Genomic DNA, 15681 nt, shown 5'->3' with positions numbered 1-15681 from the left:
ACTAAACCTGTTATTGTTTACTTCTCAGGTCTATCCATGAAGAAACTGAAGTGGTGAGCCTGCTGATATATTTTGTCAATAGCTGTCACTGGTGTATTTGTAAAAAAAAACGGTCTGTGATGGTTACACTGTTATTTATGACATTTGTTGTTACAGTCAACTTTTTGCAGCATGATGTTGTTGGCAGTAATGATATGGACAGGTGTAAATTTCACATGCCATGCAGTATTTTCTTTTCAATGTCTGAGTGTAAAAGTGAAGATTAATTAAAAATTGTTTAATAAAATATGTGAAAGATTTGCATTTCTCTGTTTGCTCTTATAAAACACATGATCGCATTAATAACAATTAAAAAAAATGTCTTAACATATTAAAAAGTATAAAAATAAACATAAGAATTTCACCAAAATCTGATGTGAAAACCTGAAAACTGTCTTCCTCTTTCTCCTTTTTTATTACTGATACATTGTATCACGTTACATTCTATTCAGAACTCTTCTGTCACATTGTGTTCTATTTTAGCCTGTATTCTAGAATGCTAAGTGATGCTGCAAAGGACACTTTGTGACGTCACTCCCACTTCTCCTCCTGCTCAGCTGTTGTTCGTGCCAAACTGCGACGCATGCGCAGTGCGCTGACGTCTTGCTCTCAAACAGCTGCCCAACTACAGCGTCCGTCTCGTGTTATATTTACAGAATTACAGCTTCAACGTATGGGTGTTGCTCTCGGTGTATTGTCAGTGTTTGCCTTGACGTATTGATAAGTGTTGTGACAATTCAAAAAATCAATTCAGTTCAGTATTCCGGTGTAGTCACTCACGAGCCGGACTGGCAACCGTATCTGCAAATCAGTGAAGAGCATATCCACACCAGGGCGGTTTAAACATCCAATCAAAAACTGGGATGGGGTAATGGGCGTGACGCTTCTGCTGTGTGTATGAGTCGACGCCATTTCGTGTCCACTGGTTTCAAGGTGATACAATCATCCTGCAGAGCCGTAAGCGGATATTCACCTACTCAAGTAAAAACAGCGTTGAATTTTACTCATTTTTAGTGTTAAGCTCGTGGTGAGTATTTTTAACCAAGAGATTTTTTCCCCCTATTTTTTTTTATTTTTTCCTGACTCTGAGTCGTCTTTGGGACTTTTTTTTGTTTTTATTTTTAATGCATTTTTCCTGGCTGGTATTCCTGAGACTGTGTTGGCTTTTAGTGGCGTACATTTTGTGATGGCAATATGAGCTGCGCAGAAAATAGTTTTGATTAGCTTCCACAACAAGATTTTTGCTTTTGTTTTTCGAATACGACATTTTAAAACCTCTGTATTTTTCAGGGCTGCTGTGTTATCTTATTGCTTATCTGAGTGTGGTCATATTTTCGAGGAGAGAAATATGGAAGATTGGTCCAGTCTTTTATGGACAGTGTTCAAAACGGTTCGCCCTTTTTCTGGAAATATGTTTTTAAAAGGTTTTTTTTTATCCTCGTCCTTTGTTTCACATCCACCTGTAACTTGATTTGCAGTGGTTGATCTTGACTCATAAGACGGTGTTTTTTTTCCTGTTTCCTTTTGGCAGTTTCGAGACAGTATATTTCCTGCAGCAGATCTCTCAAGAATGATGTAATTTTTCAGGCAATTTGTTTTTTTTTCCCCCAATGAGAAGTGGGGATGTTTTTTGTTTTTTTTTAAGGAACAGCTCTCAACAGTTGTCTTGATGTATTATGCAGTCAAGGGATTTCGGTGGCAGTGGTGTCACATCATTTGTGCATGTGGTAATTGTGATAAAAACATTAAAGTTCGTTTGCAGATTGAGAACCTCATTCATTCGGTCTCAGTTTACTCTGAGCTGTGGAGCTGCTTAGACCCGGGAGGAAAGTGTACAGCGGGGGCCTGCAATGAGCTGTATGACCAGACTTAGATCTCTTAATTGCTCTGCTTTTCTTTTTCTTTTTCATTTTCATTTTCTTGTAGCTTCATGACTAATCAGTTGATATATATGTGAAGAAAAAAATCCAGTCTTCCTTGAATGTAGTGGATAGGCAGGGTAGACTTGGGTAGAGTTGAAGATGGCCCCAGAAACTACAAGTTCATGGTTTTACCCCCCCTGACCGTACCCCACCCACTTTGGCCCCAAGTGTGTCCTTGAACAGGAAACCCTCCAGGCTTCGGGGGTGCTGTTCTGCAGTCGACCCTTTGTCCTGGCCTCTGCGCAGGGAGCAGGCAGGATTCGGGGGGGTGGAGGGGGGGGACAGGGGTCATGAATTCCCTCTGACCAGTGATGCTCAGATGTGATCCTGCATTCTTTGGGCTGAGTTAGTTTGCATAAATGTAAAAATCAAATAAGGAGGATTAGCTTTGCAGACAGTAATTAAACTTTCTAAAAAAAGACAGTTCCACTCTGTTCCACTGTTCTAACAAGTCAAGTCAAATGTGGGTGTAGCCAACCACCTGTGCCTTTACCATATTTATTTAATAGATAATTACTTGGTGTTTATCACTTAATTATACTGCTTTGATAACCCTATAGTGTCAGCTAAACTGGCAAACAAGGGAACCAGATCTACGAGTTAGTACCTCCACGTGCTTACCTTTATCCTTACGGTGTGGACAAATTGTAGCATTAAAGTGAAATGAAAGCAGTGCAAGAATAGTATGATTAACATAAATCAAGCATTGACTAAATAGTTAGGGTATATGTGTGGGTGCTCAGGTGCAGTGACATTTGCTGCTGCTTTGACCTACCAGCCAAGTCTGCAAATATGTTTTAATGTAAACAAAATATGAAAAGAACTGCTCCACCGTAAAATAATATCAACATATTCTAGGGAGGTTTTATTACTGTAATGCAGTGCTGGGGACAAATGGAAAAAAGCCAGAAGCCATACATTTCTTCTTTTTTTTTGCTTTACTATGAATAAATAGTTCTTTGAAAACGAATAGTTCTGTCGATAAAGTAAAAAAGTTTCAGTCTCACAATGGCTGAGGAGGAAAGTTTGACTGTAGAGATTGTATTTGTAAATTGAATAAAGACTGAAGTCACACAGGAAGTAGAGCCCAACAGAGTTTGGTTTGTTTTTGTTTTGTTTCAGCTTTGCTCTCCCACCCCCCCACCCCCACCCTCCCACCCCCCATCCACCTGTTTGTTGTAATAACAGTTCTGGTTCATTTTTCAGAGGGCTTCTTCTCTAATATGACCTTTTTGTTTCCCCTGTTTTAGTTTTTGAAGCCACTTTTTTGAACGGCAGCAAATCGTAAGTTGGTCTCAACCTTTTTTTGGTTTATTTTTCACCTCAACTTTTGCATTTTTCTTTTTTTCTTGTTCTTTTTTCTTTTTAAAAATATTCCAGTTTTGTTTTCTCCCTCATGTGATTTAGCTTATCCCCACCCCCCTCCTCTTCTTCCTCCCCTTTTGGATTTCCTAGAACAATAGCATGTAGTGTTTTGGTTTTTTTTGTTGATTTTTTTTATTGTGCCGTGTTAGAAAATTAAATGCTTGATTCTCAAACTGATTGATTTTGCCGGCCTCTTTAAATGATCCTCCCACACTATCCCAGTTTATGAGAGGCCGGTAGATAATAACAGCTGAGTAACACTCCCTCAACTCCCTCCTGCAGTCAGTCCTCGGATGAAGGACTGACACTGACAAAGGCAAAATAAGTTCAGATTTTTTCTGCCTTTGCTTTGCTATGTTTTGTTTTTTTCCTTTGTGTGAGTGTGCATGTCATTTGATGGAGTAAATCTGATTCGTTACCCACACAAACACAAAGTTACCTTCTCTTTAGAGGCGTTGCTCTTAACAATAACACTAATGTCACCATTATTACCCCCTTTGAATAGTTTTTGCCCATGAAATATGCATGCCAGCACTAAATACTCATTCATTACTAACTTATTCAACAATCCCTCATATGAATTGATGAGAAGCGATATGATTTTTTTGGTATACTGTGACTAAATCTATCAGATTTATCACATATTTCACACAGTCATGTGTAAATGATCAGTTTTCAGTTATACTCCTACTTATAACTCCCCAGTTAATTTCTGCTATAAAGAAAACCCACAAAAAAACATGCAACTACATATAAATGTGGCACATTCACACCCACTGGAAAGCTGCTCTTCCTGTCATTTTAGCTTGTCTCTCAAGCATGATTCCTAAGAACTGCAGTTCCAGTGTCCGTGTCACAGTTGAAGCACAAACATTAAACCAACACTCTCACACTCGATGAACTAAAAAAAAAATTGGATGAACCCACAAGCCATAATGGGACTGAATGTTTACCAGAAACAGCTGGCCATCATACAATAAGGCCCTATAAGGCAGAAGATAAGAAATATCAGCTACCATAAGTGGACATTTTTGATAAGGGTGGCCACAGTAATAGTGTCCCTTAAAGTGACAATGTTACATTCTTGATAAAACAAAACAAAAATCCAAAGAGTGCAAAATACCAGGAGGACTTTACAATATAATGCAATGAAACTGACTAGTCCTGTAATATGTGTTATGTTTGTGAAGCTCATATTCAGTTTTTGTTGATATGTTTAAGAGCTGATTCAAAGTGAACATGCAACTTCTCTACATCAAACCTGTGTACTGCTAACTGGACACTTAACTGTATTCTTTGGCTCCCTTTAATTGTAATTTAAAGGCAACACTAACAGCAAAATATATTATGTGTCATAGACTATCAGAAGTAGTCTCAGTAATTTCACAGCATGTGCCAAACAGTCCAAAAAAAGAAGTTGAATATTTCCTGGACAGTGATCATCATGTTGAATCAACACCTCAGAAAAACTTATGGGCTTCACAATTTTCTCTACAGTGCTATTATATTGTAAGATGTTCCTGTTATTTCGTCCACCCTGTGTGCTAATATTTACCCATCTCTTCAAATAAAGACTTTTTTCTGTTACTGTCATTCAACAACAGAGCCTGCTGAGTTCAGTTTGTTATGAGAATCACACAGAGGGCTTGTGTATAAACCCTGGATATTCCTACTTGAACCCCAACACGCCACAAAGAATGAAAACATTTGCTAAATGCTAGTCTGATAGTCCCCCCCCCCCCCCCCCCCCCCCCCCCCCAAAACACACCCAGTGTTGTAGACGCCCTGTCAGCTTGCCAAGCAGTAGAAACATCCCGGCCAAATCATGTAGTGGAGAGCAGAGCGTTAAGCTTTGGCCGGAGAGCCTGCTGCAAACCATGTAATCCCCTGCTGGTAGCTACTAGCCAAAGAGAGAGAGACTGCTGCTGCTGCTGGGCTTAGCCCGGCTGGCAGCACTGTTCTGTTTTGGCAGGTGAGACACGGCTTTGCATCGGCTAAAGGGGTTGATTGTAAGATGAACGGCTCACAGAACTGAGAGGGAATTAGCAAAAAAACAAGACAGACACACAAAAAGTCAATAAAGAGGCCCATTGTTTGCTCATAATAGGGTTTATGTGTAATGATGATGAGAGAAAATCCCACAAAATTAGGAAAGTAAAAAAAGTAATGAATGTATTCATCTAAGGGGGGAGGACAAAATAAAAGAAACACCTTACAATATGAACCTGGAGCAGTTATTTTATTTTCTGAGTCTGTGCAGCTTTTCTATGTCTTACTTTTTAGTTGTATTAAACAAATATCCAAAAAGTGTCTTCCAGTCAGTGTTGGTGAAGATGTTTTCTTGTGATTATTTCTGCTATTCTTTAATAGTGCAGCTTCCCTATGTTTAGCACATGCTGACACCAACCAACCCCCACCCACCCGCAATGTTACATAATTGTGCAGTGTCTGAGACTAATGACAATCTGGACTCTTTGTACTTACAGTATATTAAGGCTCAGATACTTCACACTGCTAATTGTATTACATGCTAATGTGACCAGCTTGTGTAATTGTTAAATTATAACAAGTGAGGCTCGAAGTGTTGGCGCTTTAGTCGCAAATGTTGTACATTTATTTAGCAGAGCAAGGAGAGAAGTCTGAAGAAGTCGTCTTGATTACATTTGAGAAACACAAAACTGTACTAAAAGAAACAAGATCCTGAAAAAGACCTGTTCTAATTGATCAAAAACATTCAAGTCACAGTCATAAAGACAGAAAAGAAGATTCTTGTATGTCTGCACCCATTTTTTTTTCAGTACACCCTCACCAGCACTGATTGAAAGAAACCTAACGGGGTCAACATCAAAAGTAAACCATCGTACACCAGGCGGCTCATGAATTATTGAAAGATATTGATACACGTCTATCGGGCCAGGATTTACTTTTGATGTCATCATCATATGATTTCAGCTTCCATCAGCACCTGATACAAATGAATGCTATAAATACATTTCTGGTAAATTTAGCAGAATACTTGCCACAAAAACAACAGTTCTGTTAAAACTGAGAGTTGCATTAAAAACTAAACCCTATGAGCTTTGGCAACGTGGTGTTTGAAGCTGCAATGTTTGTTCAATTAGAAAATGTATTGCCTACAAACTATTTTGACAATTGATTTAAGTATTTTGTAAATGCTAAATTGTCTGGTTCGAACCACTTAAATGTTAATATTTTCTGTTTTCTTTAGTCCTCAATGATAGTAAACTGTTAATCTTTGGGTTGTGAACTGTAGGTCGGGACATTTATCTCAATTTTCCAACATTTTATGAATCAAACAACTAATTGATTAATTGAGAAGATAATCTACAGATTGATCGTTAATGAACATTATAGTTGCAGCCCTCATGATGTTAACTGTGGGGATATTGGAAGGTGTTTTGAATTGTCTTCACCCTCTCAGGTGACATTGAGGTTTTGCAGTTGCTTCTAAGTGGATGATTAAGAAAGTATGGGGTCTATTAAAGGCAGTTTTCTCACTTAAATGCAATATTTTGTTTTGTCATAACACACATTTATCCCACAGGTTTTTTTTGTTGCTTTTTTAATGTTTAAAAAAACATTGTACCTATTCTACCACCTCCTGACCAGAACACCCCCCCCCCCCCCCCCCTCCATTTTTAAGAACTTGTTGGATTTTCCACTTAATTTAAGAAAAAAAAAAGAACAAAACTTTGTGGAGGTGTAGTAGAAGTGTCCCCAAAGTCACTGCCTCCATCTCTCGTAGTTCCTCGACGACCCTCTTCTCTCCAACAGACTCAGACAGACAGGCAGGCCTCCACCGACCAGAGTACAGACACAATGGAGTGAGTGCTGGCTGCTTTATGACCACGATCACACTGTCTATTCTGCTCTCTGATACCTGCAGTACTTTTTAGATGCCCCTGTTTTTCTTTTCATAGTGGATGAAAGTTCAGACACACGGTTAGTCAGTGTGTGTAAGTGTGTGTGTCTATGTGTATGTGTGTGTGTAGAATATACACAACTACCACCTTCACTGTTAAAAGGTAGAAAGTCTCACTGAGATTTCATGTGCGTATCCATCATTACAGCAGCATTTCTATAATGTAAGGATAAGTGCATATGGTAGTCTGTATTAATGTAAGTAAAGTATGTGTTAGAGATGTGCTTTCATACTGTGCATTTGTGCTGAAATGATTAGTTAATAAACTGATGCATTGATTAATTATTAAAGTAAAGAAATACCAAACATTTGCTGGTTCCAACCTCTAAAATATGAGGATTTTCTGCTTTTCTATGTTTTATATGATTGTACATTTAATATATTTGGGTTTTGGACTGTTGTTCTGACACAACAAGCAATCTGAGGACTTAGACCCTTCAAAATTATGATCAGCATTCATTGGCATTCATTATACACACTAGACAATTCATTTAAAAAAATGAAGGTAGAGCTACATCATTAGTTTAGCCCGTTGCAGACTTGCCTACTTTTTTGCTAAAAGTTGCTAAAAGTTTAATATAGTGTGGTTAAAAACTGTATATGAGTATACAGTATGAACACTCATATTCATATGAGCATCAGTTTAACCACATATTTGGCAACTGAACAAGGTTATCAGGTTGACCATGTTGCAGAAATGATCAAATCAGAGAAAGTTTCAAAGCACACAAGATATCCTCTCCATCTATTGTCCCTCATCTTTTTATCCTCTTTTCTTCTTCCGTTCCGTACTCTTCCTCCATGTCCACCTCTCTCCCTCCTGTCCAGTTGGTCGTCGTCGTCCTCCACCACCTCCAGCCTGATGGCCAGCAACGTGACCAACAAGACCGACCCGCGCTCCCTCAACTCCCGCGTCTTCATCGGCAACCTCAACACCCTGCTGGTCACCAAGGCCGACGTGGAGGCTATCTTCTCCAAGTACGGCAAAATCGTGGGCTGCTCCGTCCACAAGGGCTACGCCTTCGTCCAGTTCTCCAATGAGAGGAATGCCCGGACGGCTGTGTCCAGCGAGGACGGACGCATGATCGTAGGACAGGTTTTAGGTGAGGTGGAGGGAGGCTGATGGATAATGAAGAACTGCAGTGAAGGAACTGAAGAGTCAGGGAGTCAAGTACTAGTTGTTAGAATCAGTACTGGACTCCATTTCTGAGAACAAAAGAAAAACTCCTCTTCAATCACTCTGAAATGTGAAAGTCCAGTCAGTACAATTAGTTAAACTTACTTTTTATGTTATGTTGTGTTTATAAAATAATATAAATTGAAACTTGCCAAGAAAGTGAAAAAAATGTTCTTTCTGAAAATGTGAACAAATCTGGAGTCACATTAGTATTTCTAACATGCTTTACCGAAGGAAAAGTTCAATATTTCTTGGCAAGGTGTTGGTTGCTTGGCAACCTCATGGTGATAATAGGACTAGGAAATTACTGCACCAGGTCAAGAAACAGTCCCACACAAAATGTCCTTTTTCTCTTAAATCATACCTTTGGGAGAGAGATTTTAATATTTTTAAAGAATTACACCCACATCTCAACTTTGAAATAAAAATGTTTTGGTCTGTGTTGTGCTGCAAGCAATCAATATGTGTGATTATTGGAAAATTCCTCCATAGTCAAGGTAAAACCTGTCTTTCACAATAGCATACAGTCAGGTGAAGGGGAAGGAGTGTTGAAATCTCACACATTCTGTCCACAGCATAATTTCATGGTCTGTTCTCTGCACTCCTGACATCTCCAAACTCTCACTACTCGACTTTGTTTTTCCACTTTCAGACATCAACCTAGCGGGCGAGCCAAAGCCTCACAGATCGAAGACAGCGAAACGCTCTGCAGGAGACATGTACAGGTGTGCATACTGCTCATGATCACAGCAACAGTGTGTTTGTTTTAATAATTCAGCATTCAGACAAGTAAGGAAAGACATAGTCACATAACAGTTATACATCAGATGTATTTAGATGTAGAGTGCATTTTGCTGTAGTTAATCTTTCTCCACCTTCCCCCCACTCTGTCCACAGTTCCTCTTTTGATTTGGACTATGACTTTCAAAGAGATTACTACGATAGGTAAGCTGTTCATTCATTCATTCAAATCTTTTGCCTGTTACTGCTGAAGTCCTTAGTGAATGCATGATTTGTATGGTTCACGTATATTCTTTTCTTAATTTTTACAACTGCAAAAGGCTATTTGGTTTTAGCGCTATATGCATTTGGCAGTGAGAAAAGATAAGTAGTTATGTTAGTGGCTACTAAGGGTTTGAATGAGCATTTATGTTAAAATAAACAATCATAATACACATTATCTGAGGCCCTTTTCTCACTTTGGTACTCTCAGGATGTATTCTTACCAGTCCCGGGTGCCTCCTCCCCCTCCACCCCTGTCCCGCGCTGTCATCCCTTCAAAGCGTCCGAGGGTCAGTCTGAGCGGAGGAGGGAGCCGACGGACCAAAACCACCTTCTCCTCCTCCTCCAAGAGCAGCCAGAGGGCTTCCCGTACGAGTAGGTCCCAAGGGGTCACGATCACACTTACTGAATGCTCTTTCAATGTCCTGAATACCTCTATTCCTCTTCCCACAGTGAAGGTAGATGATCTGCAAACCATCAAGAGAGAGCTTACTCAGATCAAACACAAGGTCGACTACCTGTTGGAGAGCCTAGAGCGCATGGAGAAGGACCACGGCAAAAAGTCCGGTGAGCCCTAATGAAATGATTGTAACGCAAAGTTTATACCAGGCTGAAAGAGAGAAAATTAGTACTGAAATCTGGTGTTAAATGTAAGACTGTGATGTTTCGTTCAGTGCAGAAATGAGTTAAAATCTGCCAAAATCGCTGCCAATTTAGCTTCATGGTTACTTTTGGTTTGCTTGCTCTATGAATTCAGATTGAGTTAACAGTTCACTTTTTAGAGCTAGGAAGCCTTAAATAGGACCTCAGTAAACAAGTACAGAACACAGTCGTATTCATTCCCTCTCTTGTGTGTCATTGCTTAATACCAAAGGAAACCAAATCTATCACTACATATGCCAAATATTGAAATAGATTAGGAGGATCCTATTTTTGAAAATCTCACCATTTTCTTGTCCTCTGAATGACGAAATGTTCTCTGTGACTCATTCAGCACTGGCGTGAGTCATGAGGGGGAATATTTAAATGTAATTAATCCAGTCATATAAAACCTTCTTATTTGTTAAGCTAAGTAGCATTAGAAGCAGTTTAGGTTTTTCTCCACTGCCATATTCCTCTGTAGCGTGATGCTCTGAATAAAACCAAACTTTCTCCTCTTTTACATCCTCCATAAGTTGGGGTAATTGAACAGGTCAATGATGGTGATGAGTGTCTGTCCTGCAGTCCTCGGTCCTTTCTACTCTTTTGAACTCCACCTCTCCTTCTCTTTCATCATCCACTCAGACCTGAAGAGCTCTAAACCAGAGCCAGGTGAGGTTTCCCCCCTCCATTCCTCCACCTCCAGCAAGAAGGACGACAGCCTGAAACGAGAAAGAGAGAGGGAGAGCCAGGAGCTGAATGACTCTGAGGAGGAAGGAGATCTCCTGGAGGATGAAGACGAGGTGAGCATTGGACACTATTGGTTTGTAAGTCTTTTTTTTGTAAAAGAGGATTTTAACTAATATGCAATAAATAAAGCGATATTTGTGCACTTTTCCTTCCGCACAGATGAAAAGCAGAGGGAGAGATGAGGACGAGGAGGAGGACGGCGAGCAGGAGGAAGGAGAGGACGACGGCGATAGCGCCAATGGAGACGAGTCCTAAACACTACGCAGGCAGAAAGACACACACATACACACGCACAAAATGATGTGTGTGATTGTATCTCCACACCAGACTTGTACACAGTGGTCATATGCTCATTATCTGCTGAACTGACTGGACGTTTCTATAAAATGTATTGTAGATAATTCTCTCACACACATTCTCAAAAGTATAAATATGTTACTTTATCCGATTTTCTTTTATGTTGTCAATTTGATTTTACTCATTTTTTTCATTTTATTTTATTTGACCATTTTATAGTTATTTACTGACATTGGTTAAAAGCAAAACTCTGATGTGTCACATTCAGTGAGAAAAAATACAAGTTAAGGACAAATGTTACATATTGTATATTTGAACTAAGGGCTATGAGCCACTCCAGTCTAAAAATGGAAAGAAAGTATTCTTAGCCCTCATTTTCCTTTCGATGAATGTGTTGACTTGATGCCAAAAAAACAAACTTACTTTTTTCTGTTAAATTACTGCATTAAGTAATTATCACTGGGCAGAGGCTGACATCGAAACAGAACTGGAATGAAAGTGTGCTCAGGTGCAACGGTTGGAATTTAAGGTCAGTCTAGCGTATAATACCAGACATGGTATCACAATCCCAGTCCTAAAGAATTTCAAGATGAATATTTTTTTTTAATATGACTGAGCTGCTGCACTTCTACCTTTTAACCAGCAGGTGGCAGTGTATCCTGTGAAATGGCCACACAGATGCTCACAGGGATTTATTTCTGTTGTTCACAGATGCTCACAGGGATTTATTTCTGTTGTTCACAGAAAATCTTCACCTTCTGCTTGTCAGATAACAACGTACGTGTGCAAAACTTCATCCCAAGTTGGGCAAACACAAAAAAAAAAAAAAACCTTCATCGTTCTGAAAATAGTTTTGTTTGTTACCGAGGTGTTGCAACCTTAACTGATCTTGACTTGTGTAATGCAGTGTTTTGTCTGTTTTTGTTGACGTTCTGTTTGTCAATTCATCTGCACTGGTGAAAGTGAATAAACATGTTTTCCAAGTTGGATCCTGTACGAGCTTTTGGTGCAATCCACACGTTCGATGTTCAGCGTGAGTCGCTCGTGTGACATGAAGGTGGAGGTTTATAGAAGGTGAAAGAACCCAGAAAAATGATGGGTTGTGCCAGACAGCGAGAGTGTGATTAAAATATATGTTGAGTGGGTGGAGGTTTTAAGTGCAGAGCAGGTCGAGGCTGGAGCAAGCTTGAAGTGTTTTATTACCTCATTAAAAAAGATGGGTCGGTATTTCCTCACATATCTTCAATTCCAGCCATGCAGGTATAGATTTGCTTTTAATTGGCTGAAGTTCTGAGATATTTGTCTAGTAAAACCAAAACTATCTGCATTACCAGATACCACTAGAAGTAAGTGATACAATATGGAACTTTTTTTAAATAATTTGGTTGAACTAAAACATTTTTCTTACTTATAAACTTTGTAAGAGGAACTATTTCAATTCAGTCTACAGACCAGACATTGAAAGACAGAATTAAAATAAATATTTCAGCAACCAAGCTTGTTTGTCCACAACTTCATTATTATTGACCAAACAGCATCGATAAACAGCTTCCTTATTAGTGTACATTATCCTGCCGGGAGTCTGCTGAAGCCCCGAAGCTCAGTAATGAATACAAGAACAGAGAGCTGGCAGGAATGAAGAGGAATGCAAAAAGGAAAGAGGGATGACTAATCAATAAGCAGCCAGTGTTGCATGGTGAATTGTGATTAACGAGGGAGCGACAGACAGGCAGGCAGGGGGTGTGATGAAAATGGTGGAAGGAGAGCGGATGGATGGATGAACAGGCCACAGAAGAGTGGAGACAGATGGAAGAGTAGCTGACAGATGGAGAGATGACAGGACGAGCGGAAAAGATTTTGCTCTGGGGGGGGGGGGGGTAAAGAATGTGGAAATAGTGTAACAGTTAATGTGAGTGATTGCAGAGCGGTACCTTTTGTTAAAACTTCGCCTGAACACTGGTGGCGCCTTTTGTCTCCTTGGAGAGAAGATATTTTTATCAATTGTCTTTTCTTAAAAAAACACAAAAAATTCAGTAGAATTTGTTTGAATCTTTGTTTAAATCTGTTTTATCGACATCAAATCCTCACGATCAAATGACCAAACTATACCACCCGAGTCACATTCCACAACAAGCCTGATACACAGCAGCTCTTTTTTTTTTGTCTTTGTGATGAATGACAGCGTTTTCAAGGAAGCTGTAAATCTCTCTGCAAGCAGCTGGGACAATGAGTTGCTTGTTTGCATTCTTCTTTTTTTTTTATTTTTTTTTTTTTATTCGAAACCCTTCGTTCACATGGCTGTGCGATGTACAGATGTTATATGTACAGGCGTGATGATGTCCCTTCTTCAAATCAATTACAAGTTTTAAAATGAAAGCCACATGACTCCATGGGGGAGCTTGTAGTCAGAAGATAATAGGATTGAATGATATAGAAAATTAATACTTAACTTAGAAAATTAATACTTAACTTCTAACTGCTCAAATGAAGCAGTCCTGTGTAATATGTCAAGCAACATGCTGCTGAAAACTTGCATCAAATCACATCTAAAGCATAAAATCAGTGCATTCAATCACATCTTATATGTTATACCAAATGGTGCAAATGTGTGTACAACTGTGGCTAAATAAACATTAATGAAATTAAAGTGTCACAGAGGGAGGTTAATGGGTCACAGTGGGGTGATCACAGCTAGATGGGGAACATTTGCTGCATGATCGATGGTTCAGTGGCACAGAGGAGCTTCATTATGACCAAATGCATGAACTGTCCCTCAATGTCTGGCTTTCTCACACATGCTGACACACTTATACACATATGCACTCACTGGCCACTCACTATGCTTACTACTGAAGTCATAACAGTGGTGGTGTTTTAATTGACTGCATTATATTTAAAGCTGTTTCTCATATTTGGTTCCCCCTATTTAAGTACACTAGGTAGACCAAATATTAAAAACAGGAAGGATTAATAAGAGCTGCTTCCCATTTAGGTTTGCCAGCTGAGCCCTCTGTGTGCATGCTGGCTCAGCTGCTACAACTACAGTACATGTATCCGAGCTATTAATCATGTTGTTAGTCACACCTGTGCAACTAATAACATTACCGACTCTGTTTTTAATCATAGGATGGCAAAGGTGTTAATAGTTACATCTATCCCTGCTGTGACAATTCAAAATGTTCCCCATGAGAAACATTTGTTGATGTAATTTGACATGAAAGTAACTCAGTGGAAAGTAAATGTGTTGAGGTTTACTGGTAACTCTTAACATCTTGGGTTCAGTACCTAATTTGTGAAGACATTTCTCGTTATGAGCCTTAATTCGCTAAAACACATCCCAAAAAAGCTGTGACAGTATATCGTCCGCATATTATCACATTAAAAAGTTAATATCCTAAACTTTAGCAAACACTTTACTATTTACACATCCAGCAGATACCGAGCAGCATTATTATTCATTTGGATGCATGCTTCACACCAGCCAACGAATGTAAGTCCAATATTCACTCTCCTTGTAGCTCTGTTTTGGACTCCTCCTCCTCCACTATGTTCACCAGCTAGTCTAACTAACTTTGTGTGTCTGTCATGCCTAAACTTTAATTCTACGTATTCATTTGATGTTTTACATTTGAAATAATGTCTAGATGTTAAAATGTTTTTAACTGTCAGTAATCATAAAGACTTGCAGGTAGGTGAAGATGCAAAAGCCACCCAATGATCTCAGTCGCAGAGAGGTCATGGTCGAGATAGAGAGTGAGGAACAGAAAGCGAGGGATGAGAAGAGTGTGAAAGAGAAGAGGAGGTGGGAGATGAAAGCGACATGTCTTACAGGGCTACAGAGAGGTTGAGAGGAGAAAGGGGGGAAGAGGTGAGGAGGAGAGATGGAGGGATGGAGCTGTAAGCCTCCAGGGTGATTTATCAGTGTCACTGGGAGGTCTTTGTGTGAGTGTGTGTGTGTGTGTGTGTGTGTGAGAGAGAGAGAGAGAGAGAGAGAGAGAGAGAGAGAGAGAGAATGAAACGAAAAACACGATGAAAGAGAGCCGTAAAAGTAGCTGGGTCTATGTGTGTGTGTGTACGTGTGAAAAGAGTGATAGAGTTAGGAAAACACAGAATGAAATATGATAAACATCAAGAGGAGAAATGTTTTCTGCCCGAGGGTGCGTTTCATCTCTGTTTTAAACACAACAGCCAACTGCACTGTGTGTATGTGTGTGTGTGTGTGTGTGTGTGTGTGTGTGTGTGTGTGTGTGCGCGCGTGTGTGTGTGTGTGTGTGTGTGTGTGGTTGTGTGTGTGTGTGTGTGTGTGCCTACGTGTGTAAAAGAAGCAACAATAGCAGGAAGGAAATTTATACCTGTTCTATGTCAATTTACACCTCACTGTTCACTAACTATTAATCCCTAACTACTCTGACACTGCGTCATGGAGTGTCTGCACTATAAAATCCTAATAAAAACTTTGTTTTGGTTTGGAGGTGCATGTATTTGTGGTATTTAAAACAAGGGAAAAACACAGCCACATAGTGACCTGCTTCCTTCCCTCTCTCTCT

The 15681-nt window shown here is 39.6% G+C and overlaps 1 protein-coding gene across 5 annotated transcripts; it reads left to right on the top strand.

Moving 5' to 3' along the window:
* Positions 1-961: 961 nt before the first annotated feature.
* On the top strand, positions 962-11840 carry hnrnpc (heterogeneous nuclear ribonucleoprotein C). Of its 5 annotated transcripts, XM_062444595.1 has the most exons (10): positions 962-1020; positions 3212-3245; positions 7093-7171; positions 8098-8372; positions 9099-9171; positions 9344-9391; positions 9660-9823; positions 9902-10015; positions 10733-10890; positions 10997-11840. In XM_062444595.1, exons 3-10 carry the CDS (start codon positions 7167-7169, stop codon positions 11090-11092), a joined length of 933 nt encoding a protein of 310 aa, XP_062300579.1. In that variant the 5' UTR covers positions 962-1020; positions 3212-3245; positions 7093-7166; the 3' UTR covers positions 11093-11840. The 5 variants fall into 5 exon arrangements, with proteins under 5 accessions (XP_062300579.1, XP_062300574.1, XP_062300575.1 ...); XM_062444590.1 differs by having other exon boundaries at positions 962-1066; positions 9660-10015; XM_062444591.1 differs by having other exon boundaries at positions 968-1066; positions 3212-3249; positions 7122-7171; positions 9660-10015.
* The last annotated feature ends 3841 nt before the right edge of the window (positions 11841-15681 follow it).

The sequence above is a fragment of the Scomber scombrus genome, chromosome 23 (genome assembly GCF_963691925.1).
Source record: "Scomber scombrus chromosome 23, fScoSco1.1, whole genome shotgun sequence".
NCBI classification, from domain to species: Eukaryota; Metazoa; Chordata; class Actinopteri; order Scombriformes; family Scombridae; genus Scomber; species Scomber scombrus.
The sequence above is the reverse complement of the archived record's forward strand: the minus strand, read 5'-3'. Positions and strand labels throughout refer to the sequence as shown.

Bases quoted from the DNA above. Each gene is read 5' to 3' on its own strand.
- hnrnpc (XM_062444590.1), top strand. The intron at 8,373-9,098 runs GTGAGGTGGAGG...TTCCACTTTCAG, and splicing joins GATCGTAGGACAGGTTTTAG to ACATCAACCTAGCGGGCGAG. The intron at 10,891-10,996 runs GTGAGCATTGGA...CCTTCCGCACAG, and splicing joins TCCTGGAGGATGAAGACGAG to ATGAAAAGCAGAGGGAGAGA.